The 26,148-nt window shown below is 40.1% G+C and overlaps 2 protein-coding genes across 2 annotated transcripts; one reads left to right on the top strand and one right to left on the bottom strand.

Annotated features, from left to right (window-relative positions):
- Positions 1-924: 924 nt before the first annotated feature.
- Positions 925-14,206, bottom strand: LOC144643448 (uncharacterized). The gene is made up of 7 exons (XM_078502703.1): positions 13,324-14,206; positions 11,409-12,129; positions 9,812-10,557; positions 8,958-9,103; positions 7,339-8,044; positions 4,076-6,552; positions 925-2,289 (listed from the first exon to the last, which is right to left on the bottom strand). The coding sequence occupies exons 1-7, from the start codon at positions 14,204-14,206 to the stop codon at positions 2,011-2,013; spliced, it is 5,958 nt and encodes a 1,985-aa protein (XP_078358829.1). The 3' UTR covers positions 925-2,010.
- On the top strand, positions 14,159-25,733 carry LOC144643450 (succinate--CoA ligase [ADP/GDP-forming] subunit alpha, mitochondrial-like). The gene is made up of 11 exons (XM_078502706.1): positions 14,159-14,301; positions 15,466-15,575; positions 16,020-16,136; positions 16,555-16,767; positions 16,954-17,011; positions 17,305-17,388; positions 17,726-17,803; positions 22,692-22,832; positions 23,485-23,534; positions 24,158-24,229; positions 25,161-25,733. The coding sequence occupies exons 1-11, from the start codon at positions 14,271-14,273 to the stop codon at positions 25,194-25,196; spliced, it is 990 nt and encodes a 329-aa protein (XP_078358832.1). The 5' UTR covers positions 14,159-14,270; the 3' UTR covers positions 25,197-25,733.
- Positions 25,734-26,148: the final 415 nt, after the last annotated feature.

A 26,148-nucleotide genomic window follows, 5' to 3' on the forward strand; every position in this document is an offset into this window, starting at 1 on the left:
TTTCATATTGCGTCAAGAATTTTTTAGTTTTTAAAAAATGTTTAATAATTATAGTTAAAACTACATTGTTCAAAGAAAAAATGGTTTCAGTACCGACCTAGCCCGTCTCCACAATCTATCCAAACATGTGAGCGCAACCTGTACATAGCAATAATATAAAGGTTAAAAAAATCTTGCGATATCATCGGGCGAACTTCAACAACCTTCGGAAGACCTCGGTGATCTTCGGTTTTCTTAGGAGATCTCTCGTTAAATTCATATATGTCGGATCTTTTCGATTCGTTTTCGGGTTTTCGGAAGAGTTTCCTATGTTAATCCCCTTAAGCTTCGGGAGGTCTTCGGCGATACAAACCGTATGAAAAGCGATACATGACCGGTGACTTTATTAAAGGATTTATTACATCGAAAATACTAAACTTCTAAAGCCATTAAAAATATGATAGCAAAGTGGACAAATACTTGATACTGTTCTTCGATTGGTTTCTAACGTCGTACATTTTTAGTTGGCGATTGGTGCAAAGAGGGACTGCAGCTCTCCATAACAGCTCGGTACGATGGCTTCTAGAACTTGATCACGACGAGTCGATGTGAAAAGGGTCGTGGAACGCTCTTAACTTTTGTCGTATTTCTTCTAGTATCTGGTAACACTGCTAGAAGCCAGGGACTAAGTATTGCTAGGGGCAAAGCATAGGGGATTTGGGTAAAAATTGCCCTTTTAGCAGAGTTTCCTTCGATCTACATAGAAAAACATAATTACACTACTTGTAAAACAGTCCCTATTCGCGTGTGCTTCGGTAGACGCGATGCGCTGAACGAATGAACACGAGAGACTGAGTGTTTTGGGATTCTGGAAACAGTTCTCGCCGATCACTGGTTATCTAGTTTAATTTACTCCAGCGACAGAAGGAATGCCAGCCATGATAGTTATGGAAGAGTTTTTTTAATATCTTTTCTCCGGCCAATTTGGAGAAAGAAAAGTAGCAATTCTGAGTTCTTATTAAACAATCCTTTAATATTTAGCTGGTTTCATTTTCTGTTGTCTGTACAACATCTCGTTTTGTTTAATCATAAATACGACCTGTGTAGTCCCGCAAAATAGGTACTTGGTGTCAGGTGTATAAAGATTGCTACACATCTACTATAACTTTCAATGTCTTTCCTTTTGCATTTGCAATTGCTTCCATTACATTACATTTCCTTCTAAAACAAGGCTAAGAACGGGCCATCTGATAAAGCACTTATTGACTGAGATTGGAAAGCCTGACAGGGAAATACCGAGACCCGGTACGAACATCACACCGCCCGCCAGACATACTCCCATCCGGACCTCCCTCTCAGTCAATACGCACCTAATATATATTTTTAATTTAAAATTTCCAATCCGCGTAAAGCATGGGTTAAGAGAAAATAAATAACGGAAAATCAATAAAACGATCTGGCTTAATATTATTTTCTTTTATAAACAAAGGGCAAATTAAAACTACTATTAAAAATTCACGAATGAACTATATACGATTTCTAAAATCATTACACAAGTCATAATCCATTTTGATTAGTAGAAATTTGCCATGGTCTATTGCAATTTGCAAATTCTGGAATGTCATTGGCTCTCGCATCGTTGTCGACATTCAGTGATCATTTGGGTTGTAAAAAAAGTAAAATCTACTTTAATTTCCGATGTAAAAAAAATAAAATAGTTTTGGGGAATGAGTTTGTGCGATCTGACCATGGCGAATTTCTACAACTAAAGCAACTATACCTCTCTGATGAAAACTGGCCGATAAAATTTACAATTGTGTTTTTCTGACTATTTAAAACAATAATCGAAATTCAACACGACAGCGCTAAGAACTTTTTTCAGTAGTCGCGAATTCCTTATTCTTTGATACTGTAACACATCCCCAGTTCTACGACATAACGCGTTACAAGGCATTGTAACGCACTCCTATCTTTCAGTGTTGTCCTGGTAAGTTCCCAGATTGAGACGTGAGCTTCCAGTTCTTATCATGGTCACACATTCTTGTAGCGATAGTCATATTTCGGATGACCGTCAAAATCAACTTGTCGACCGTTAATAAGTGACTGTAAAAGCCACTCTAGTGAAACGATAGGAATCCCCAGTAGGTCAGCGGCGTGTTTAACACTCGCGGGAAGCTTGTTGTCCTCGCAGATGACGACATCGCACTGATAATCAACGCGACTTGGAAGTTTGGTGACCATCTTACATCCCGCAGCTAGCAGCACGCTGGACCAAGTGTCTTTAAACTGCTGGCTCCCGTGAAGATAAACCTTTTTGACACCAAAACAGAAAGAAAAGGATTTAGAGAGTAGGTAATGGCAATTCTGATTTTTTTAAATATTTTCCAAACTACACCAATCGCCATTAACGGACACCACAGTCCGACAGCGGTCAAACGTCTCAGACAGGTTTTCTTTCAATTCCGGGAAATTTCGGTCATATTGAAAAGAAAGAGCAAGGATAGATGAATAGTTGCTGCGCGCTGTAAATGTGTTTCCATTCCCTGAAATAAACAAGTATTTTTACTTTTTTATTAATGCTCCGCATCCTTACCAAATTGCTTTGGCAAATGGCGCCGACAAGTCCGCATTTTCCTGTTTTTAAACACAGAACTTTTTAGTAAAGCTCCAAAAAATTTATTAAATCACTAGGCTCCTGATTACGTATCAAACTTTGAACAGTGAAAATTAGAACCTAATCTTTGAAGTAGTTTGTTCTCGTATTTTGCAAATTTCTGTCGTTTGACCGCGGTCAGGTCTTGTGTTATGTCGACCTAGATTACACTCCTTCTTATAAAAGCGTGAACACTAAAAAATATGTCTGGAATGTTTGTGTTTAGCCAATCACATGCGAGAACTTCAGACCGCAGAAACCACAAACAGTAAATGGGTTTCCATCGGTCACGGAGCAACTTTAGTTCTTATTTTGTTTCAGGATACACGCTCTGTCTTTTTTAAGAATTTAAAGAACTGCTATTCTTTCGTATCGAGGGCCACATCCAGAACATGGTTTCAGGGATTTTTGAAAGAAAAAAAGGACGGTTTCTCTAGCGACGATATACGACATGGTTCAGTGCATGCAGTATGTTGTAGACATGTCTAGATATAAGATGTAAACACGATAAACCGAATATAAAATACAAAATTGTGGAGTTTTCGTTACTGATTGTAAATCTTTTCGGTAGAACAAGGGATTCGATTTATTTCGGCAAACGATTTCAACCCTTAGGCAATTAGAGGTTCCGTGATCGTAAGACTGCAAACTGCAAAGGCTCCAGACGAAAATTATTCAAAATGTTGGCGTGATTGGTGCAAAGTAAACACCTCAATCGCTCAATCGTTTGATTTTCGCTTTTCCTTCCCGCTATCGTTTCGCTGTTATCGAAGAAACAAACCTTCCTTCTATCAGTGTTTAGGTCTGCTACAATAGTTGGGGTGAGATAAAAACCGGAAAATGCAAGCTTACCTCAGTACAAATTGTAACATGCCATCAGGCGAACGGTAACTGCAGATACGAATTCGTTACAATTTTTGAAAATTGGCGGCAACTGGGGCAAATCGTAGCGTCGGGCGCATCGGTTTTTCAATTTTTTCTATAAAAAAAAATCACTCAAACCTATTCTTCAGTGGAGCAGTGAATATTCTCAAAAAGAAAGGAATTACAGTTAGTGTGTTTACTTGTAAATTGGAGCGAAACGAGAACCAAATATTGTTCCGTGACCGATGGAAACCCATGTGGTTTCTGCGGTCTGAAGTTCTCGCATGTGATTGGTTAAAAGACAAAGAACATTCCAGACATATTTTAAGTGTTCACGCTTTAATAAGAAGCGGTGTAACCTGCTTCAACCTGATGATAACACTTTTACAATGACATAAAATAACTTCATTAAAAAATTCATTAAAAGGAAGTCCAATAGATTGATATCTTCAGGTTAAAACATTAAACTAGGCTGGAACCTGAAAACCGAATTAACCTGCAACAGATAAACAGTGCGCGCATTTGTACACCGTGTGCCCGGGTGTTAATTTATTAATTTATTGAACAAAACCCACTTACCCGCATATCGCCTAAGATGTTTCTACGTGGCCGGCATTCCACGATTTCGCCCAATTCCAAGCTTTCCCCCGCCGGGAGAAGATATCTCTTGTAGTCAAGACGCTTATCACACGCGCAGGAGTCATTGATCCACGTGTGCGACACACAAGGAATTCCAGAAGCGAGGGACTGGAAATACTTTTGAGTCCGCTGGTGAGTGTGCGAGATTAAGAAGCACTCCGCGCCAGAGATCTGGGATTGAGTAAATGACGTCAGTACGACACCGCCTCCAGCTTCGATCTGGCGTTTGAGATGGTCGCGATTAAACTCGATTCTCTCCGATTCGCTGTCGGATTCCTCGGGCTCGTTTTTGTCCCTGGTTACACCCGTCACTAGAAAAGCTAACCCTGCAAATATATTCCTGTTTCCAGGCAGACATGGTGATTCTAAAGGGTCTTCTTTTTCGCTCGACTGCTTACGCGGCGAGCGTCGCGTCGGGACCTGGAATGGCTCATTACCTGCAAGCTTGGAAGGTAATTTTGCATCATACGAAGATGACAGCCCCCTTTTAACTGGTCGTCTTTTACTTGCAGTTACACGATGCTGCTCATCGGAGCTCGACTCACTTTCGCCAATCCTATGCCCCGCTCTTCTCGCTTTTGCTTTGACTTTATGCGACGACTTGTGCGTGGATTTCGGCGTTATATCCGTGCTGGCAGACGCAGCTTTCGTCAGGGGCATAGGATTGCTGGCGTGTGGCGAGGCACGAGCCACATTCCTTCCGCGCGCTTTCTCGTCACTTGAACTCTCACTCGTGTCTTTAGAGCTTGTACTTCCTGACTTGGTGATGTCGTGTGGCAGACTAGCCCCGCTCCCACTCCCACTCCCATCCTTCCTCAGCCTCAAGCTTTGGACCCCAATGCTGAGGCTGGATCCACTGGTAACGTTGAAGGAACTCTCACTCGATAAAATGGCCGCTGCTTGCTGTTCTGCTAAAATAACTCTACTCCGCGGGTACCGTCTCATCGCGCCAGTCTGGGTCTGTATCTCGTAACCGCGTGCGTTTCCGTCTCGATAATGGCCGACGATGACTCCTTCCTCGAAAAAGTCGTCTTCGCCATCACCTTGAGCCATGACACTTTGTCCCGCGGGCAGTAAATCCTTGATGATGAGGTTTTCCCGTGGGATCCTTCGTTTGTCACCGTCATCAAACGTGACCAAGTATCTCCCGTTTTTATACTGCTTTGTAGTGATGACACCTGGATAGAAATAGCTGTCGAGCCATTTGGCCAACACGCGAGTTCCTGGAGTCAGAGATGAATCACTTGAAGAGGTACGTTTGAGATCAGTTTCCTCTTCCACAACAGGCATGGTTGTCTGCCTAGTAACCGCAGGAATTTCAATTGTGGGCTCATCCCTGCTTGGAGGGTCGTCGCCTTTTCCATTTCCTGATTCTTCCGAGCCTCTATCAGCACCGCTCTTCCCAGGCGTCTCTATGACTGCCACTGGCTTAGTAGAAGCCCTTTCAACTGATTTAGACGCGGACCTGGTGGCAACCGGCGATTTATCTTTCTTCATTCGCGGAGAACTGCGGCTTTGCTGTTGCTGTTCTTGCCGTTTTGGCGTTTTTGAAGTGAGCGTCACACGCGAACCACCGAGACTGGAAGTCTCAAGAAATTCATGTACTTGTTCCTTCTCCTCCTCTTTGCTTTCCACCTTTTGATCTCCATCTTCTTCGTAGGTGAGAACTTCTACCACATTTCCTGTCTCCTTATCCACGATGCTGACGGTAACCACTCGTTGGACTTGAGTTGTTACCGTGGTAATGATGCGCTCGTGCGTGATCTGCTGATAGTGCACGGCTTCTGACGAAGCAGTATCCTGTTGTTTCGGTTCATCCTCCTCCTTTCTAGCTCGTTTTGAACGTTCTTCTGATGCCTCGCTCTCGGAAGATTCGCTGCTTTCTTGCCGCGCCCGTTTCGCGCCAGCTCTTTCTTGCAAAGAACTGGGTTTTGCTACTTCTTCTTCTTCTCTGCTAGGACCTTCTTCTATTTTGCTTGTCGATGCTTCTCGAGTTACTGCATTGTTATCGTCTTCAACTTCTTTTCCGAGCCTTATTTCCTTTCTTGTTCCCCGGGGAGAACCCGTCGCCCGGGGAGATCCCTTCCCCCGAGGAGATCCCCGTCTTGGCTTTTTTCTTACTGGTTCCGGTGCCTCATCTTCAGCAGTAAACGCAAACGGGTCGCTGTCGTTTACTACTTCTCTTTTCTTACTTTTCGTGATGGCCTCGCGAGCGCGGCTGAATATTGATCGCGGGGGTGCAGGGGCACTGGGCTGGAGATCAGCTGAGGTGCCTGGTGTCGTGGAAGCCGGAGGAAGGGCAGGCTCGAAGTGAAAGACTGGTTCTGAACTTTCCGAGTCACTTTGTGGTGAACCGAGACGCGGCATCGAGACCGTGAGGGACGGGGGTCTAATCTGTTCCAATGAGCTTGGCGGAGCTACAAAGAAAAAAAAAGGCGTAAACACGGCTCACGGAAAAGTTAAAAAAAAACTTATTAAAGCATATAGAATAACAGAAACGTCGAGCTCGTGCCAAATTAGGTGATTTTGTATCATACAAAACTGGTCTTGAAATGTAACTTTTAAACTGAGCAGCTTGAAACTATAGAATAAAAAAAATCCAACGAAAACAACAAAAATATTTGGAGATGGTCAATTAAAATTGGAAAAACTGAAGTTTGACCATCTGTAGACAATGCGTCCTTGAAATCAGTGACTTGTTTCTAAGGAGACTGTTGTACTGCCTCGGCAGCCAAATAAAACACTTAGTTGATTATCAACTGGAGGTTGATAACTTAGGTAAGCAAACCGCCGTATCGAATTTGAAAAAGCTAACGTTTCCAGCGCCAGCCATTCGTCGTAGCGAGGGCAAACGTTCGAAACTTCAGCTTTTCAAATTCATTACGTCCTCTCCGTTACTGATTGACCTTTGTCAACTTACTAATGGTATCCTTGAGTTCAGTTTCTTTGATTTCAAGACCCTTGCCTGGTACAGTGGAACCTCGATATAACGAAGGGTCAAGGGACTGGCAAAATATGTTTGCTATAACAAGGTTTCGTTATATCGAGGTTCTTTTCCATATATTTTACTATTACTGGGGCGAAGAATATCGTTCGTTATATCAAGGACTTCGCTATATAGAGGTTCGTTAAATCGGGGTTCCACTGTATTGATATTTTGAGATATAAGATGATGATCAGTAAAAAGTGCCCTTAAATTATACCTTGACTTGACATTCCAGGCGTCTCTGTTACCACGAGCAGAACTACATCCGGGATAATACTTCTTCTGCTACTCCTCTCCTCCGAGTCTGGAGTGTCCTGACGCACAGGTCTTATGGGGGGTGGGGTAGTGGATATTAACGGTCTAAGCGGTTCCTTTGGTAGAGAAAAGTGGAACCCTCCTATGCCAGATTCGCTTGAGGTTTCTGAAAATATTGCTACTGGCAGCCGTGGCTCTACCGGTCTTCTTGTTTGGACGTCTTTTTCAGGCGTGCTTAACTGTTCCGCGTTTGCAAGTTCCTCAGTTGCACTTTCCTCTTTAGGAGGAGCAACTCCCCCGGAATCTTCAGCCAAGACGAGTTTTTCAGGAGGGATTACGACATTGACATTATCAGTGGAAGGGTGGGGATCTTCTTTTTCGTGAACGTTGTCAACGGCCTCGCCAACTCTCTCTTCCTCGCCTTGTAATGGATGGCGAGATAACACAAGTTTTTCAGGCAAATCTCTCGGCACCTCTGCGTTCTGCTGTTCTTGATCTTTAACTGCCTCAACACGAGATTCTTTAGGCAGTGGCTTTATCAGCGGAGCCAAGATCGACTGGCTACTCGAGTCTTGTTTCGTCAAGGACGCCACGGTCTCTTCCTTTTGAATTGTTTCAGCAGACTTGTCCTCACTGACGTCATCTATCGTCTCAACGACAGTCACTTCCTGTAAAAAGGAAATTGCATGTCAGCAAATGTACTAAGGTTTTCTCAAGGAGAAAATTTCCCAGGCAACAGGCGACAGGACTCTTTCACAAAATAAAATAACTGACAACATCTGCCTTTCTTTTTACATTGTATAAGGGACGGGGAGGGGGGGAGGGAGGGAGGGAGGGAGGGAGGGAGGGGGTGCTTATTAGTTGGTGTTACCTTATTACAGGAAATTAACGCTTCATTAGATTAATGCGAATTTCAAAAATTCGCTTTAATTTAAGTCGCGTTAATTTTTGTTTCACGTTAATTTCAGCGCCGTTAATAAGTGGAGCATAAATTTCCGCGACCTTAATTTCCATTATTTTGGCCCCAATTTCTAGGTAGAGTCCAGACGCTCACATCTCCTACGAAAAAGCATTATTTCATCGGGGTGTAAATAAACTTGTTGAACTAAACTCGTCCCTGTTGTGCTGAATGGGCCACCCTGCATAAATAAAGTTTACCTTTACCTTTACGTTGTCTCAACAAGCGTTTTTCTTTGTGTACGTCGCGTTAATTTCCTTCATTTTGAAATTTTACCCTCGGCCTCTCTTTCCCGTTAATTTCCTTTATTGGGAAGTAATTTTTCCTTCAATTTGCGTTAATTTAAGTCGCGTTAATTTCAAATACCTTTATTAACACAAGCGTTAATTTCCAATAATAAGGTATTATACATGGAATCATTATTCTTTGTTTGCTATGTCACTGCCCCAAGCATGTCTTGAGCGATAAGCACTTAACAATCCGTTTGCATTCTTGGTAATGTCTGTATAAAACTAGTAAGGTCAGTTGCAATATCTAAACACAGTATCCAAATTTAATTGCCCCTTGTAACAAAAGCCAGGCCTTAAACAAAAAAAACTTTCTCTACTTCTTTTAAACATTACCTGCTGAATTACTTCCATTGGCTGGCTGGCTTCAGGTGCTGCCTGGCTGTCCAGATCTGCTTGTGACTGGGTTAGGTGTAGTGAAAATGGGAATGCCACGTCCTGGGAATCTTCAGGAATTGTCTCTTCTTCCATTGGCTGATCTCCTGGTTTAAAAATGTCAAAAGGTTTGAAATACATGTTCAATACCCACTATTACTGCTCACTCTTAACACTTCATGATTGCCAATTGATGAATACTATTTTTCTTTTTACAGTGCCACATCCTCCCCCAGGGTACCACATAATGTTTATGTGGAGGGTGGGGATGGTCTCCTGGGACATTAGAAAGCAGTTTTGCAACAAAAAACAGCGCTGTAGGCAGGATTTTGCATTTTTTTCACCAAGGTGTGAACATCTAGGGGGTCCAGGGGTATTCCCCCCCCCCCAGGTCATTTTGAAAAATTAAGTTGTTGAAATCCACACTTGCTGCATTTTGAGAGCCATTTTGGCTCTCACACTCTGATTAGGAGGACCTTTGTGGCCTTTAATGAATTTTAAATCCTTATACTTGAGCCTGTGGCTCGGACATTGAGGGAACCTCGTATAGACATTAAAATTGTATTGTATTGTATATTGTATTGTGTGTGTGTGGGGGGGGGGGGGGTTGGATGCACTCATTGCACCACCTGCCAACGGCTCTGGTAACTAAATGTCACAATATTGGACAGGCAACCTTTTTTAACCCTTCATTCTTAACTTGTCCTTTTACATTATTCTGGAAACTACTCAGACATTTAATTTTTATGACTCATGGTACAGATCAAAGTATCAAACAAATAACAAGTTACAGTAGAATATAACTTAGTAACAACCTGCAAGAGCTTGCTGTTCCTTGCTTTCTTGTGTAACAACTGGACGGAACATATCTTCGCTCATGTCAGGCTGTGTGGGGCCAGGAATTAACACAGGGCTTTCCTCTGCACCCTTTCCACCACCAAAAGGATCTACAACAAGAGACGACGGGGAGAGTGACAACTGGACTCCTTGAGATTCTTCTTTGGGACCTGATTCTGCCTTTGAAACAAGAGGCGCAGCTTCAGAATTTTCCAGAAAGCTCACATCCACTACTTGTACAGACTGTTCTTGGTCAGCATTAGATGCATGTGCTTTTGGGTCTGCCTTTGTGCCTTGAGGGCCTGAACTGCTGGAACCCAGTACACTGATGACCGACTGCCACTGCTGCACCTGAGGAGGTTGGGACTCACCCTTGGATTGATCATCAGAGGACGACCCCTGTGACGAGCTGGTATTTGATGTCGACTTTTTCTCATCAGCAGCACTACCTTGCTGGAGAACCTCTTGTTGTTGCTGTTGTTGCCAGCGAGGTAAGACTACTTCATCATCATCTGACGTCTCTTTATGTTTGAGGGATGCTGGCTTTTCTGATTGTTTTTCTTGGCTTTGGGACAAATCAAATGACTGCACTAATGCTGCTGCAGCTCTTGATATTTCTGAGTGTTCTTGAGCTACACTCAATCTATTATCACCCGATTGAACAATACTGTCATTTACTTGATCATCTCTTTCAGAAGAACCTTTGTCACTACTCTTATCTTTCCTGCAGTAATTAAATAAATTGAAAACAAATTATATTCACTGTAACCACATTGTCGCTGAACAATTTGTCAAATGCTACAAAGTAAATGCAATAAATTTCTATTACGTTGTGCTTTAAATTTGGTTAAAAATTATTTACTGGTAACTTAACTTTTCATTTTCCTTTGACTCATTACCATAATTTAAGAAAATTTTCAATCAAACTGGTTTAGAAAATTACAAACCAGAAACAAAATTTAATTAAACTACTAGGTTGGTAGGTTGGAATACATCAGACGAGATCCATGGATTAGTGCACTGTAGGTTGGGTGCAGTGTTTGCTGTGACTAAACAGTCCAATTTGACATTTTCAGAAACAGATACAGACCCCGTTTCTGGCAGACAAACTGTTCTTCTAAACTATTGACACACAAAATTTGTCCAAGAAATTGCGAATAAGAACAGTGGTCACTACAAGAAATTCCGGGTCAAGTTCTGTATTGTTGTTGATTCCAAACACACGTGTCTGGATAACCCAAAATGCATGTTTGGGTATTCAGGCATGCTCTTCTTGACCACAGTATCAAAGTGCATGCATGTGACTAAATGCGGGCACACAATTGATTTATCACATACTTTATGAATAATTAAGAGTTTGAGAAACTGATTTTAAAAACTTTAAACTAAATTTTTAGGTAGCTTTCTGTTTCCTTAATTTGTCAGAGTTTCCAAACTTTGACGAAGGCAACAGAAGGTTGCTGGAAAATTTGGTAAAAAAAAAGTTTTTTTTATCAATTTTATAGTTTTTAGATCAGTTACAAAACAGTTTTATTTCAACAAATAACCAACTCTTTTAGTCTTTTTCTTAGTTACCTGCTAGTCTTCCCTTCTGCTTGCTCCTCATCACTAGCTGTAGGAGAAGACGGGTCCAAAGCTGGAATTGAACTGTATGTTTCTGGTGAAGGCGCCACCTTATCTGATGATGACGATGATGATGTTTCTCTGACACTTGGCTCTCCAGAGAACTGCAAGCTTTTAAAAGCAATGTTATCAATTGGTGTCCCCTGGGAGGGAGGGGTATGAAGAAATCCACTGTGACCACCCTCGACTGGTGTCGAGGTGCGCTGCTTAGTAGTAAGGACTTGCTTGTAAAGTGATTTCTCATGGGCATGTTCCTGAGATCCTCTGTGGCTTTGTCCGTCCACTGGAGTTGATCGGTGCTGCGGAGACAAGAAGTGAGAATCATCTGCTGACTGATGTGGTAGGTGCCCCTTTTCCTGGTGGCCTTGAGAAGAAGCAAACAGGTCTTCTTGTGAAGAGCATACTTCAGGTTCTTCTTTACCATTTTCTTCTTCCTCTGATAATGAGAACAACTTAAAACCAGTAATTTTGCTGTGAACCTTTTCTTCTTTGCTTCCTGCACTACTGGTGCTGGTGTCACTGGTTGACTGTGTACGGAGCAGTGGAAGAAGAGGTAGGTGTTTACGCACTTCTGGGGATACTTGGAGGCTACCACCACTGGTTGTGGACAGACTTGACAAATCCCCATGGTAACTACTGCTGCTGATAGTTGAACCTTGTTCAGATTTATGTCCTATGAATTAGAAACATTTAAGTCCACTGAAGTTCATAATGAGCATGTGTCATGACATATTGAATATAAATGTGTGGCAAATTACAGTAGCTCAATTGGTATCTGGATGATAGATCCAACCTCCCTATGAGACCACCTTTGTACATGTAAGCAACCGATTTTTCTAACATTTTCCTGCACTCAGAAGCAATCATAGCGGAAAGCAACTACAACCACCTTTACAGCAAATGAGTTGAAATTTTCTACTGATTTTTAACCCTTGGTAAGCGACCACCACTTCATCCATTGGGTTTGAAATCTTCGATTCCGGGATTTTTTTAGGTAGGAAAATTTGGGAGGTATTTTTTGATTTAAGTAGGGATTTTTGGGGGTATTAAAAACACTGTAAAAACACGTGGTAGTGTCTTGGCTGCATAGTTTTGCAAAAGTAAACATGTCTTGCTGCTGATTTTTAGGGGGTTGATGTTTGATCCAGGTATTTTTTTGGGTTTTGTTGGAAGCCCTAGGGATTTTTTTGGGTCTGGATTTTTGCCCCCATTCGATCATCCCCGTCACTTGAAATCCCAAGTACCCCCCTGGGCCCAACCCCCCCCCCCCGCCCGCTGGGCATACCCCGGGTATTTGACTTGAGGTTAACACCATATAATGGGGTATTTGATGCAAAACTTCGCCCACCAGGGTCGGACAATTGACCATCAAAAAAACGTTAGTCAGCGGTCTCATGCTAAAGGGTTTCGTCCTGGTTTCATAATCCATTCACTCATTAAACACAAATGTTCACAGAACACCTGTTATTTCATGATTCCACCTCTGTTTATGCTTTGATAGCCTTTCGCCATTATTTTAAGTAATTAAGTGTGGATTCGTTGTCAGAAGAGATTTTATTCTGTTTGTTTATAGCTAAGCTAGAAAAAGCGTTTTCAAGCTACATGGAGCAAAAGTAACATCGGCGTTTTCTTTCTTTCCTTTTTAAAATCTGGAAAGTGTGTGGGGGATTTGACCCTCTTTGAAGCCCTAACGGGCGGGGGGGAATTTAACTATGTAAGCTGTCAACATAGTGGGGAATTTGACCAAAATTTTTCAAAAAGGTCAAATGCCCAGGGGTTTGCCCGGGGAAGCCATGGGCAGTTTTGGAATTGACTGATACATAACTTTGGTTTGCAGAATAAGAAAATAGAATTCAAGCCGTCTTACCTACACTAGAGGAGCTAGTTGACTTTCTCTCTTCTTCCATAGGGGCTGTAGATGCTTCACTCACATCAGCAGCAACATCTCCACCCTCCCCCACAATACCAGTTGAAGCCTGACTGTAGTTATCACCACTACCAGGAGACTCATGTACACTTCCTCCACTCTCATGACTGACATCTGCACCCGACAACCGCGCATCTCGAAACACTTGTACCACAACCTTCTCTCCTTTAAACTGATCACTATTACTGACAACCGTTTCTGGTCGAATCAAGCTTGGAATCGCATCACTTGATGATGACGGCGACGGCTCCTCTGAATGAGGAGATTCTTCTTCATTTGTACTGGGATCCTGGCCATTGTTCTCATCGTCGTCATCATCACCACCACCACCATCACCCCCACCAGCATCTCCTCCACCACCTTCACCACCCCCACCCCCACCGTCATCCCCGCCACCATCACCACCTCCGTCGTCACCGCCACCACTACTATCACTTCCTCCACCCTGTTGTCCCCCATCCCCCTGTTCCCGACTTGGATCCCCTTCTTCCTTTCCGCCACCCTCTCCACCAGTCGTAGGACAAGTTACAGCAACAGGATTTCGAGGTGCAGACAAATCATTCGTCGTATTCCCAGCTGAAGACTCAGCTCTAGTCGCCACACGAAAGATCGGCAGTTGTTTCAGTATCGCTAAATGCTGATCGCTATCAGATCGGCCAAGTTGCTGCGATTCATCGGCCTGGGAATTCTCGACTAGAAAGCAAGGAGGGCTAACATCGAGTTCGTCGGGACTGAAATCCATTAAATCATAACAATAACAACGAAAACAATTTCTTCGTCGAATCAAACCGAACCGCGCTTTACCAGTCTGGGCTTGCAGCATCCCATGGTGCTCTGCAAGCTCAATTTTCAGCTCGCGAAGGCTTTTGGGAAGGCCTCTTTCCAAGATGGCGTTTCGCGTGGCACTTCGGCGATTTGGTGAGCAATAATATTCTGAATATTATATTGCCGCAACTTTATTTCATCACTCCTGGTAGATTGAAAGGTTTTTCATGTTATGGTCTAAACTAGGAAATTGTTTTGTTATTCGCCTGGATAGCTATTAGCCTATTTTTTATGCAGAGTATAGTCTGCACTGAATGGATTCTGGAAAATTCAGCTTATAAAATATAAGCTTATTTCCTATCCCAGTTTCCAGATCAATATTCAGAGCAGATGTCCATCATTTAAAATTGTCCTTAATAGCCGTGAGCTTTCCCCTGCAGAAAATGACACTATTGTTGTTGGGTTTTTAGAAGATAGTATAATTTGCACGAAATAATGTTGAAGCTACTTGTTTTGCAATTTTGTTGCAACTCAAGTTGCTTGAAGTGATGTGTAGTGTAGCATGCCCTGGAACAGTTGTGACTTGCAATGAATTCACCGACCCAGTTGTTTCTGTGCTTCTTATATTTGTGATAAAAAAAAAAAAATTGGCTCATCCTTGGTGTAAGAACCTGTGAAACTCACCGGTGACGTAAAACAAGGAACGAACAAAGCAGAAAAGAGCGTCAAAAACAATACAGAGCAGGAAAACAAAAGCTCCAAAACAAAGAAAAATATCACAGGTTCTTACACCGAGATAAACCCGAAAAATTACAGACCTCCCCTGTCAATGCACCGATTATTTAAAGGGACAATGGGTGATTCCAAAAAAATATCCATACCTACACTGTATACCACGGATGTAATAACCTGCCGGTTATTCAAAAAGACTTGATGAAAAAAATTTAAAAAAATAAAACAGAAAATCTGAATGGAAGGGGTTTGATGATTATGGAATTCCAAGGGCATGGGGGGATAACACATTTTTGGAATTAATTTTCAGAAGGCAAGGGGGGCTAAAAATTAATATGAAAACTGTCCATGGCTGGGTATGGATATTTTCTGGAATTGCCCAATATCGTGAGCAATGCATACATCCATGAACTTTCAATCTGAAACTTGAAAGAGTCAGGCAGATGTTTTGATAACATTGACTTGAGGTTTATCTATTCCTGCATGAATAAAATAGAATGTTAAGCTTATTCATTACATACAATATGGTCGAAGAGACTTTGCTTTTCACTTTTTCAATGATTTCCAATCCTTTCTCTCTCAAAGGGCTCACCCTAGAGCAAGCTGGAATTCGGCATAACTATACCAGTACCAGGAATAATCTTATGATTGGTAAACACACCAAAGTTATATGTCAAGGTTTTACTGGAAAACAGGTAAGGAAAATCTTTCTTAAACTCCTCATGGCACGAATTAATGTTGAAAGCAAGATATGTATGAGATATTTTAACTGGATAAAAAATACTGTAAAATCAAGTTTAAATATCTGAAATACAAAGTTTAAGTGAAATCAAGCTATACAGCAATCTTTTGTGAATTTATTATCTAATCATGTACTGAGGACAACTTCTAGTCAAGACTAATGATTGGGTTTAATTAATTGCATTTGATCACACTTTTGGGCTCTTAACTGTAATTTTCTTTACCATGCAGTTCTTGGGAAGATTTCTTAGCAGATTTGAATATTTAATTTAACTACTACATTTTGAATCCATCATGTTGTATTTTGTTCATCTTTTGTGAGCTTTATTTTACTGTAATTTATTTGTGGATGATTTTATACTGATTTCTAATGTACATGTATGGTTCATTTTAACCAGGGTACCTTTCACAGTGAACAGTCTATTGCTTATGGAACACAGATGGTTGGAGGCGTGTCTCCAGGAAAAGGTGGCCAGACACATTTAGGACTTCCTGTATTTGACAGTGTGCAAGAGGTAATAAAGCTGCTGATGTAGCTAAGTGCTTTAAAGGGAACCTATAATCTTTTACAGGAAAAGGGAGAAATAACATTTAAAAGTAACAAGAAATGAAAAAGATTATGGCTTTTAAATTTCCTGTGTGCCGTCATTTTGGATTTTATGACGTGTAATGGTTGCCCAATTATTTCACATAAAAGATCCTCTGCTTCCTAACATTGGCGAAAACCATTACACATCATAAAATCCAAAAAATTATGGCAGCGCACAGGAAATTTAACAGCAATATTCTTTTCCTCTTTTTGTTTCCTTGTCCTGTGAAATTTGAAATTTAGGTGTTATTTTAAACATTTCAACATCAACTTGTTGTAAAAGTAGAGATTTTCTTTGCATTCCAGCGGTTTACATCGTAGATGTTGATCATTCTTGTCTTTAGGCTAAGGATGCTACTGGTGCTGATGCCACAGTGGTGTATGTACCTCCGCCATTTGCTGCAGCTGCTGTTTTAGAAGCAATTGAAGCTGAAATTGGTTTAATTGTATGCATAACTGAGGGAATTCCTCAACAAGATATGGTCAAAATCAAACACACATTAGAACGACAGGAAAAAAGTAGAATGGTTGGTCCTAATTGCCCTGGAATAATCAAGGTTAGTTGAATTTAAGAGTAAACTTGAATTTAAAAGTACAGTTGAAACAATTTGTTATTTTTAAGAATTAATAAATCACAGTGTAACTGTTAAAGTAGTCTGCCCAAAAGTGTAAATATTATCAATTTTTAATCAAAGCATCTTTCCATTTTTGGGGGTCTAATTAGTAAATTTGTTGCTTTGCAGCCAGGAGAGTGTAAAATTGGTATTATGCCTGGCCACATTCACAAACCAGGAAAAATAGGTTGGTAGAGTGGACTAAACATACATCTTATTTAAGAAACCGCTAAGGTGCAACATACCGGTACCGGTATAACAGTATTTTCTCTCTTTCTTTTATATAAAATGCCTAAGATGATCTGCTAGTAAATGTATGTAGCCTCCAAAAGGGCAATCTTGTAGTGTGTTTGAATTTTAATATTGCACAGGTGACCACATTCAGCAAATGAGAAAGTAAGGCTGTTAATAGTGGAATTAATTTGCCAGTATTTCAGTCTCTGCAGCATTTTTTTACAAGTGTTTGTTTGTTTGTTACAGGTATTGTTTCAAGATCAGGAACTCTAACATATGAAGCTGTTCATCAAACTACAGAGGTTGGGCTTGGACAGTCTCTTTGTGTAGGTAAGAAGCAATATTGAGAACAAATTTGAACTAAGGTACTAGTATATGGCCTACATGTAGCTCCCTTGAGTCTCCTATAGCTCAGTGGTAGGGCATCTGACTAGTATGGGTAAGGTCATAGGTTAGACTTCGATTGGGAGGACTTGGCAAGTTTGCCACGTAGCTTATGTCACTGACTGATTAAAAACTTTTGGCCCAGATCCTACTTGTAAGTACAATCTCAATTTGTCTTAATGTTTGCAAACTGTAGACAAAATGAACAAAAACAATGCATGTCGAGTATGAGTTTCGCAGCAAATGTCCAATACTGTGTCTTAAAAATTTACCTTTACTTTAGGTATTGGTGGAGATCCTTTCAATGGAACAAACTTTATGGACTGTTTAGATGTATTCTTACGAGACCCAGAGACTAAAGGTATGATTTGTGTTGCACATGTTTGAAGTCATCATGCTCTGTCTTTTTCATGTACAGTTGAACCTCTCTGTAACAGCCACTCTGGCCATAGCAGGGAGGTTTGAATTAGAGTAATTGAATGATTACTTGAATGGAAACTAAATTTATTTATTGTGTTGTGTGTTGTGCTTGGTTATACATAAAACTATAAGCTACCCGCCCAGGGAAAATTTTGAAGTTTTATTTTCCAATCTTTTTTCCTAATCATGTTTGTTAGTACTCCTATTTTACAGAAATATCGATTTTGGGACAAAATTCGCACAAGGAGCCGGGAACGATAAAGCTAAAATTTGTGCTTTTACCGGAAGTGAATGGTAATTCGGAGTAAGGAACTGGGACGGTTGTTAGGCTGTGCATCCATTTTTTGCTTTTTCTCCGTAATATTTTGATTCTGGTAGCTGCTTTGCGATGTTGTTTTGACTGTTCGAGCTCTCTTCGCTTCGTGGACGCCATATTTGATTTGAAACTTAGTCCCAGTTCTCAAAAGTCAAAATTGAGCAACCGGAAGTCTGGGGCGAGTACCGCACCTAGCAACGCATAAACAAACAATGTTTCTGCAGTCTGCAAGCCTTTTAGACAGCGGAAATTCATCCAAAATGGCGACATTGAGCTCGCATGGATAAAAACTCTTCAATAACACGGATTTTGGAGGATTTTCACCAAATATTTACCACATTTAAGTAAAATGTGGACTTCCTGCTGAGCAACGTTTCAGAAAATCACATTTTATTCCTCAACGAGAACACATTTTCAAATGAAACTTGGCATGTAGTTCGTACATGTGTAAGTCTACTATCGTGGTCTTGGGAAACGAGCAAGGCTAAAAACTGTGGTTATGGCGGCCACAGAAACTTAAGGTATGAAAAAAATAACCAAAATTGTTTATATCTTTTTGGCAATTTTAGATATTCGATTCCCCAAACACAGATTTTTGCGTTGTTTGATGAAGAATGAAAACACAGTTCAATCATTCGCCTGTTTCTAAATGGCTGCTAGAAAAACTTGAAAATGTAAAATATATGCTGTTAATAATAAAGTTAATTATTAACAAATTGATGTACTATAATGTCAATAAAATGTTGGCAACTCATTCATCAAATAAAAATGACTCTTTGTGGAATGTTTGGTGAGATTAGAGTGAAAATATCCCTATTTTTTGTATTGTCAAAAATGCACTAAATTTGCCTGGGCAGGTACCTTAACCCATTGACGCCTGAAGGTTTTATGCACGCACCCACCCCTAAATACCTGGCTATTTTACGGCATTGAACGCAAACGCACGAGTGGAAAAAATAAACCATATGCGCAGTAAATTCAGACAAACAATTAGTTTCTGAAGTAAACTTTTATTCAAACTAGACATGTTGAAATACCAATTTATGACTAAAAGAGATTCCCAGCATTGATAAATTGATCACAAACGAAATTACAAGATAGCAATAAAATTTTATTCACCTCCGCGCGTAATTTTGGAGCTCGCAAAAACACGTAGACTTTGTACAAATTTTTAAGAAAAATCGTAAAAAAGTCAGGTAAAAGATAGGTTTTCAATCTGTTCAACTGACACTGTCATTAATTCAATAACACTGAGCTTTTTTCTCGGTGCAGAAAAGCGGTAATTCGAGATGATAAAATTATCTTCAAATCACGGCGGCGTGAAAAAGCATAAACAACGCTTACAAAATTACAGAATTCCGACCACTAACTTAACACTAGCACCGCTTTCTACGCATTCCTTTAATTTTAATGTTAATAAACATACACTCCTTGGTATATTCTGAAGCACTGTTATAATTTTCTAAAGCGATAGACATAATTCAAAACAAAGCGGAGCTGAGTATAGCTAACTGTCGTGGGTCGTGGGTAGTGGGTGGAAGTCGTGGGCCGTGGGCGTGGGTAAAGTCGTGGGTGTGGGTAGAAGTCGTGGGTTACAAAAAAGTAAAAAGAAATACTGTACAAACATTTGTGACAAAAATAGCTTGTTCGTGGCTAGTCTGACAATTTGTGAGGATGTCTGTTAAACAAGAAACACCGCGAAACACCCCTGGAACACCAAAATATTTCAAACACAGATAAACAAAATAGTTTTAATTAAATTTTAATAAATTTAAAATATTAAAATAAATAAAAAATATTAAAGAAATAATTATTATCAAATGGAGCATGATCAGTGCTTAGAATTTTGCGATCAGATTGATCGCTTGCAAATGGACTTAAACTGAAGATCTTCGGTAATATTAATGAAAAGTTGCGAAGTCATCCCAAGTCCCAACATTTACGAAGCCTCTTGTCTGAGAAAAGAACAGCGGAAGAAAAGAGTAATAAATACAATATTCACATTAAATTTATTATTAAATTTTTATCTTATTCTGAGTTTCGATTAGCATCTCGTCCTCAAACACTCTCCTCACCCCACAAGAACGGTGACTTTAAAATATTGCGTGACATTGTGCGTTGCAGACTGAGCGGCATTTTTTCCGTGGGAAATTTTGACAGTCCTGTTTGCGGTTAGAAAAGAACGCTTCTGATTGGTTTACTAATAAAATCATGCAATGGCCTCGTGGGCTACGGGCTGCGGATAAGGTATAAAATACGTACTGCGTTTTGAGCGACGCATTTCGAAAGGTAGCTCATCTGGACGGGTAACGCGTCTTGTGCCAATATGCATCTTTATACTTAGAGACGTGTAACCAGACAAACTAAAAATGTACCCATGCTCGTCCAGACAGGCAATGCGTCTATAGTATGAAAATGGCCAATATTGTTTTTTCTCTCAGACAGGGGACTTCGCGGTTACGTTTGAAAGCTTTCTTAAAATGTGCGGTTATGTTCGGGTAATTCTTGAAAGTTTTCGGACGACTTTAGAATTTTTCGTTGATATCATCGGAAGTCTTTAGATTTAGTCCAGCGATCAAACTTTGGGAATTCTGATTGCAAAATTCTAAGAACCTATCAATTCTCTATTTCTTTAATATCGTTACCTTGTTCTATATTTTAAACTTATTTAAATTTAATCAAACCGTTTTTTTATATGTTAAAAAATGTTTGGTGTTCCAGGGGTGTTTCGTAATGTTCCTGGCGGTTAACAGACATCCCAACAAGTTTGTTAAACAGAAAGACCACCCAAGAGTCCTTTGGCTGGGATGAATCACTGCTTCAGTCTAGCCTTGCACAAACTATTTTGTTATAACATTTTTGTTTAGTATTTTTTGGTATTTTTTAGTCTTTTTTGTTACCCACGACTTTACCCACACCCACGACCCACGACTTCCACTTACGACCCACGACAGTTAGCTATACTCAGCGGAGCTAAACAATGAAGAAGCAAGTCTCCCTAAAAATAGGTGTCAGATAACAACATGTGCGCAACAAATCTGTTTGCCTTCAAACGTCTAAAATTCTGCACTAAAAATTGATAAAGAAAAAAAAAGAAACTTTGTTTAGAATTTGTTTTCAGTTAGGATGAAGCCAAGAAATGTGTTCACAACCGTCAAAATATCGAAATTTTTCGAGCCGTGCTGTACTGCATGGCAGAATTAATTATCCACATGTTCATGTCGAAGGCGAAGTTTTAATTTTAGCAGACGGCTTTTGGAGTCAATTGTACACTTAATGGATCTACCGATCCTTCAAAAAATTACATCCAAATTCGAAGCAATAACAGTACATTACCATTTCGTTCTCAGAAGTCTTGAGAAGCTGCATTTAGGCCGTGTTCAAGCCCGTGATTTGAATTCAAAACGCACTTGTAAGCGCCATTACGGCATGTCTTCGCGGCCGTGAAAGGAAAGATGAATCCTTCTTCAACAAGGTTTTAGCACTCTGTACTCCATGGTTTTCCGTTTTAGGGCTACTTAAATATTCTATAGTGTTTCTTATTTCCTTTTTAAGTCTCAAAGATGGTATTTTTTGTGTTCAGAATCAAAAACAAGGCCTTGGAAGTTTGTAAATATGTGCCGCCCGGCGCCATGATTTTCTTGTACATTTTCAACGCACGGAATAAGACAAAAAACCTTCTTTCTAGGACCCCAAGAGTTCCCTAAAAATATGCGCAGAAAGCAGATTCTGATTGGTTTATTTGCCCTTATTATCTGTAGAACAATAGGAGAACCAAAAAGTCTCCAGGGAGGGAGGGAAAGGGCATTTGTCACGATGCGGTTTTCACGGGCGGTTACGGGCGGCACAGGCATTTTAGGGGTGGTTTTCGCACGGGCGGTTACGGGCGGCACAGGCGCCAATGGGTTAAACAAGAAGTTCCGCTATAAAAGGGATGGCACCTCACACATTTCACACTTCTCGGGCGCGAAATGCAAATTTGTACTTTTGCAGTCGTGGCACGTTGTGGTGCAGAGCATCCTTCAAGCTTAACATGCTTCAAAATCTCATGAAACCAAGATATATCATTGACAAAAATATGAAAAACAACTCCTAATGTTGAACAGAATATTCCTAGCAAAAATGAAACACATTTTATCAGTAACAGTTGTGGAAAATATGCAGGTTGTTTGCCAGTTGTTTACGCTTTGATGATTGACTAAGAACTGGGCGTGAGAATGGCCAGGCCAGGTCCCTTTCATACCAGAACTTCTTGTTTAATGGTAGCTTGTAAAATGCTTTCCTCTGCTGTTTAAACCCAAAATTATCTGCCTTGCTCAGCTTAAATTGTAAGGTCCACAGACCGGGTTACAAGGGCGGCCAGGATATTGTCTTTTTGGCGAAGTTCCACCAAATTCTTATAACTTAAATTAAAAAACAAACTTATGGGGATCATTTTTTTAAGGAGAATCAATATCTCAGACTTGGGAAAGACAGGATTGAGCAGGAATTGTGTTGTTTTGTTTCTCTGTAGGTATTGTTCTGATTGGTGAGATTGGAGGTGGTGCTGAGGAAAGAGCCGCTGAGTATCTTCAAGTGCATAACCAGGGTGATGATGCCAAGCCTGTGGTGTCATTCATTGCTGGAGTCACAGCACCTCCTGGAAGGAGAATGGGTCAGGATTATGTAGTGTTTACTTGGATAGCTAGGTTCATAACATTCTCGTCCTCATAGCCCTTTCGTTTCTTTTAGCCAGCTTGGAACGAGAAAATGGAGGGCTCTGGGACTTTTGAATTAATTCTAATTTTTTTGATTGGCTGTTTGGAATAAAGAATTCCTAAACGGAAGTCGAAAACCAAACGACTCTCTCATACATTCCTTTGAAATGTCATGACTGATTACATGAAGACCGGAAGTCCTAGAATCTAGGACTAGAAATTCTGTGTCCCCAGAGCCCTTCGTTTCCTCGCGCCAAGGCCCAGCCGGCTGAGAGAAACGAAAGGGCTATGGGGACGAGAATGGGTTCATAAGTGCACTAACGGCTGTGAAGCTGCAGTTTGGATAGCAGCTCTTGCAAGATCTCACATGAATGGCTCACTGCCCTTCGAGAGAACAACAGCAGGAACAGTGCCCCTGGCCCCAAGAACAATAGCAACTGCTACACTAGAGGACCAGTAGAACTACAATCTTACAAGAGCTGCTACACCACTGGAAGTTGTAGTCCTATGCACGTATTGCAGACCTATGATGCTGGCTAATTTATTATTTACCCTACATTTTAAAGTAAACTTCATGTGGACATTGATACTTTTGTTTTAACACTGTAGGTCATGCCGGTGCAATTATTGCTGCTGGTAGAGGAACTGCTGAACACAAGGTAGAAAAATTAATATGTTACCTAATATCTTAAATTGAAATCTTAATACAGTCATGTGAATGATAATTGCTGCGCTAATTGTATTCTATGTAGTTCTTAATGTAAGTTCTTAGCTTGTATTTTATCTGTATATATTGAAAATATTTTATCTTGTATTTTAACTTGTATATATTGTAAATAGTTTAACCAATTTTAACGGATTTTAGCATTTATTAGGATATTTCGATTTTGTTATTTTTCTTTTACTTTAAAGTGTCCCCATTTAGTGGTTTTATTACTGCTATTTCAGTTTTGACACTCAAATAAAGGTTTAATTATTATTATTATTATTATTATTATTATTATTATTATTATTATTATTATTATTATTATTATTATTATTATTATTATTAGTCTAATTTCCCTCAAGCAGACACCCTTGGGACCTGAAATGTGTTTGCTTAGGAGGGGTGTTCACTTACAGGAGGTTACAAATGTTGTGCATATGGCTTGGACCATGTTGGTGTGCCCACTTACCATAGGTGTCCCCTATGGAAGGTGTCTGTTAGCAGAAACTTGATTTACAAATAGAATTTACACACCATATTGTAAAACAGAACTATAATGATGAATTGTTGTTTCAGATAAAAGCTTTAAAAGATGCAGGTGTTGTAGTGACGTCATCTCCGGCTCAAATGGGTTCCACCATGAAAAAGGTAACGCCTAGAGAGACAGTGAAAAGCACAGCCATGTCTGTTTTACTCATATGATTATGGCATCAGCTACAGGTGCAAAATATCTTCAAGTGGTTACTTTATGTAGAGGTGGCGTGGACTTGGGAAAACTGACAGTAGAATTTCAAACAGAAGTAACGGAAGAGTGTTGTGATTATGGGGCTAGGATACACTCTATTTAGACAAGAAACTTTTTTTCAAATCCGCTTTCATCCCAGGGATAAAATCTTCACTTGGTGACAAAATCATATGTAAGTTAATGGACAAAAGTTATATGCAAAGGTTATATACGTCATGGATCACTTGATGTATCGTGTCTCTTGTAATTATTTTATCTTTTGACCATCCTTTCTCTGGAATTTCTTAGTGTTTCTTTTACCTTTCACTTGGAGCTTAAGGTCATTGCCCTGTATTGCATTGCGCATCCTTATTGCGCAGAATTTACGCGTAATAAGCGCGCGCGAGCGCGCGCACATAAACAAAATGGCGGCTTTTTTCTATGTGGCTTAGTCCGCGAGAGAAGTAAATTGTCGCTTTCTCGTAAACGAGTCTGGTGACCTATCAATTTTTTCTCATATTTTGGGTGTAGCGATCAAGTTCTTTCTGTAAAATGAAAACAGATCAATTCTTGTGTTTAAAAAATAAATTATCGCTAAAAACGTGTACTTTGCTAGTACTCGAAGAGGAATTTTAAAGGAATTATATGGAATATACAAGGTCTTTCTGCTCCTAAATGAATCTGGTGACCCCCCTTTTTTATTTCAAAATTTAAGTTCCCTTAAAGTAATAAACCAATAGGCGAAGTTTGGTTAAAAAATTGTGTTCAGTTCTATTTCAGGGAAATGACCTTAAAGCACTTTTTTATGCGATGTCTCTGCTCATGCCTTTGTGACCTCATTCTTTTTTTTTTCAGGTTTATGCTGAGCGGTACTTTGCCGAACAGATGTAATTACTGATTCAGTCCCCTTTTTAACCACATCTTGCATCAAAAGACTTGCTTTTATCAATTCAATCCGTTTGTGATTTCTTGTGCGACACCATGTGTAGATTTTTTTCATGGTGTCACGCATGGTGTTGTGGAAGTCACGCAGTCGTCGAGGAATGTGTGACAGTTGTATCATCACGATGATATACCCGGTAGATGGACTCAAAACAAATTTCTTGTGAGCTTTATCGCTAAATACTTGACAAATTGAAAACGGGAGTGAAAATTTATTTCAAGGTGCTTTGTTATTGAAGAACACCTTTTCTATTATTTTCCAAACTACTTTGTGTATGCAATGTATGTGCATACCTGTCTGACAATTCTACTTACGGGAACGATCCAGTATTTTATTTGGTCGCTTCCTATTCATTTTAAGGAATGGTTATTCTCAGTGTAAGAGATGTACAGTATGTCTTGTATTCAGCAAGTGCTAATTCTCAACAGCACAGATTCAAATCAGTTATAGAGGCAGCTGACCAATAAACTTGCCGTTTTAGCTTAGTTTTCTGCCATCTGTAGTCATATTATTATACATGTAAACCCCTTTCCGGAGTACGAATCTTTTTTTTCATGTGTGGCATGTATGTCTTCGTACATGTAGATCTGTCAAGTCTGCTATGCTGGCAGGAGTATATTCCCTTGACAGGTTCAGACTATCTCCTACGCAAAAGCTACGTTTGAGTTCGCTTGTATTGTAAGGCAAAGCTTTTGGAGCAAGCAAAGGAAACGTAAAGCTAATTTGGATAGATAACAAGATGGTGTCTCTGAGTGTTCGTACATTATACTGTCTACAAAGAGTTTTTGGTTCAAGGTTGTATTTTTTACCCTAAAGGGTGTTACTTGTCCGTCACTTGTTTGGTACCATTAACGGTTTGATTTATTTTATATTATTATAATATGAACAGGACAAAAGAAA

Source organism: Oculina patagonica, chromosome 2, assembly GCF_052425735.1.
Source record: "Oculina patagonica isolate OP01 chromosome 2, crgOcupat, whole genome shotgun sequence".
In the NCBI taxonomy this organism is placed as follows: Eukaryota; Metazoa; Cnidaria; class Anthozoa; order Scleractinia; family Oculinidae; genus Oculina; species Oculina patagonica.

Coding starts and splice junctions, on each gene's coding strand:
- LOC144643448 (XM_078502703.1), bottom strand. CDS start 14,206: ATGCTGCAAGCCCAGACTGGTAAAGCGCGGTTCGGTTTGATTCGACGA. Junction 9,104..9,811: donor GGAACAGCAAGCTCTTGCAG/GTTGTTACTAAG, acceptor TTTTTAAACCAG/GAGATCAGCCAATGGAAGAA. Junction 2,290..4,075: donor ACATCTTAGGCGATATGCGG/GTAAGTGGGTTT, acceptor GGTGTCAAAAAG/GTTTATCTTCACGGGAGCCA.
- LOC144643450 (XM_078502706.1), top strand. CDS start 14,271: ATGGCGTTTCGCGTGGCACTTCGGCGATTTG. Junction 15,576..16,019: donor AAGGTTTTACTGGAAAACAG/GTAAGGAAAATC, acceptor CATTTTAACCAG/GGTACCTTTCACAGTGAACA. Junction 17,389..17,725: donor TGGACAGTCTCTTTGTGTAG/GTAAGAAGCAAT, acceptor CCTTTACTTTAG/GTATTGGTGGAGATCCTTTC.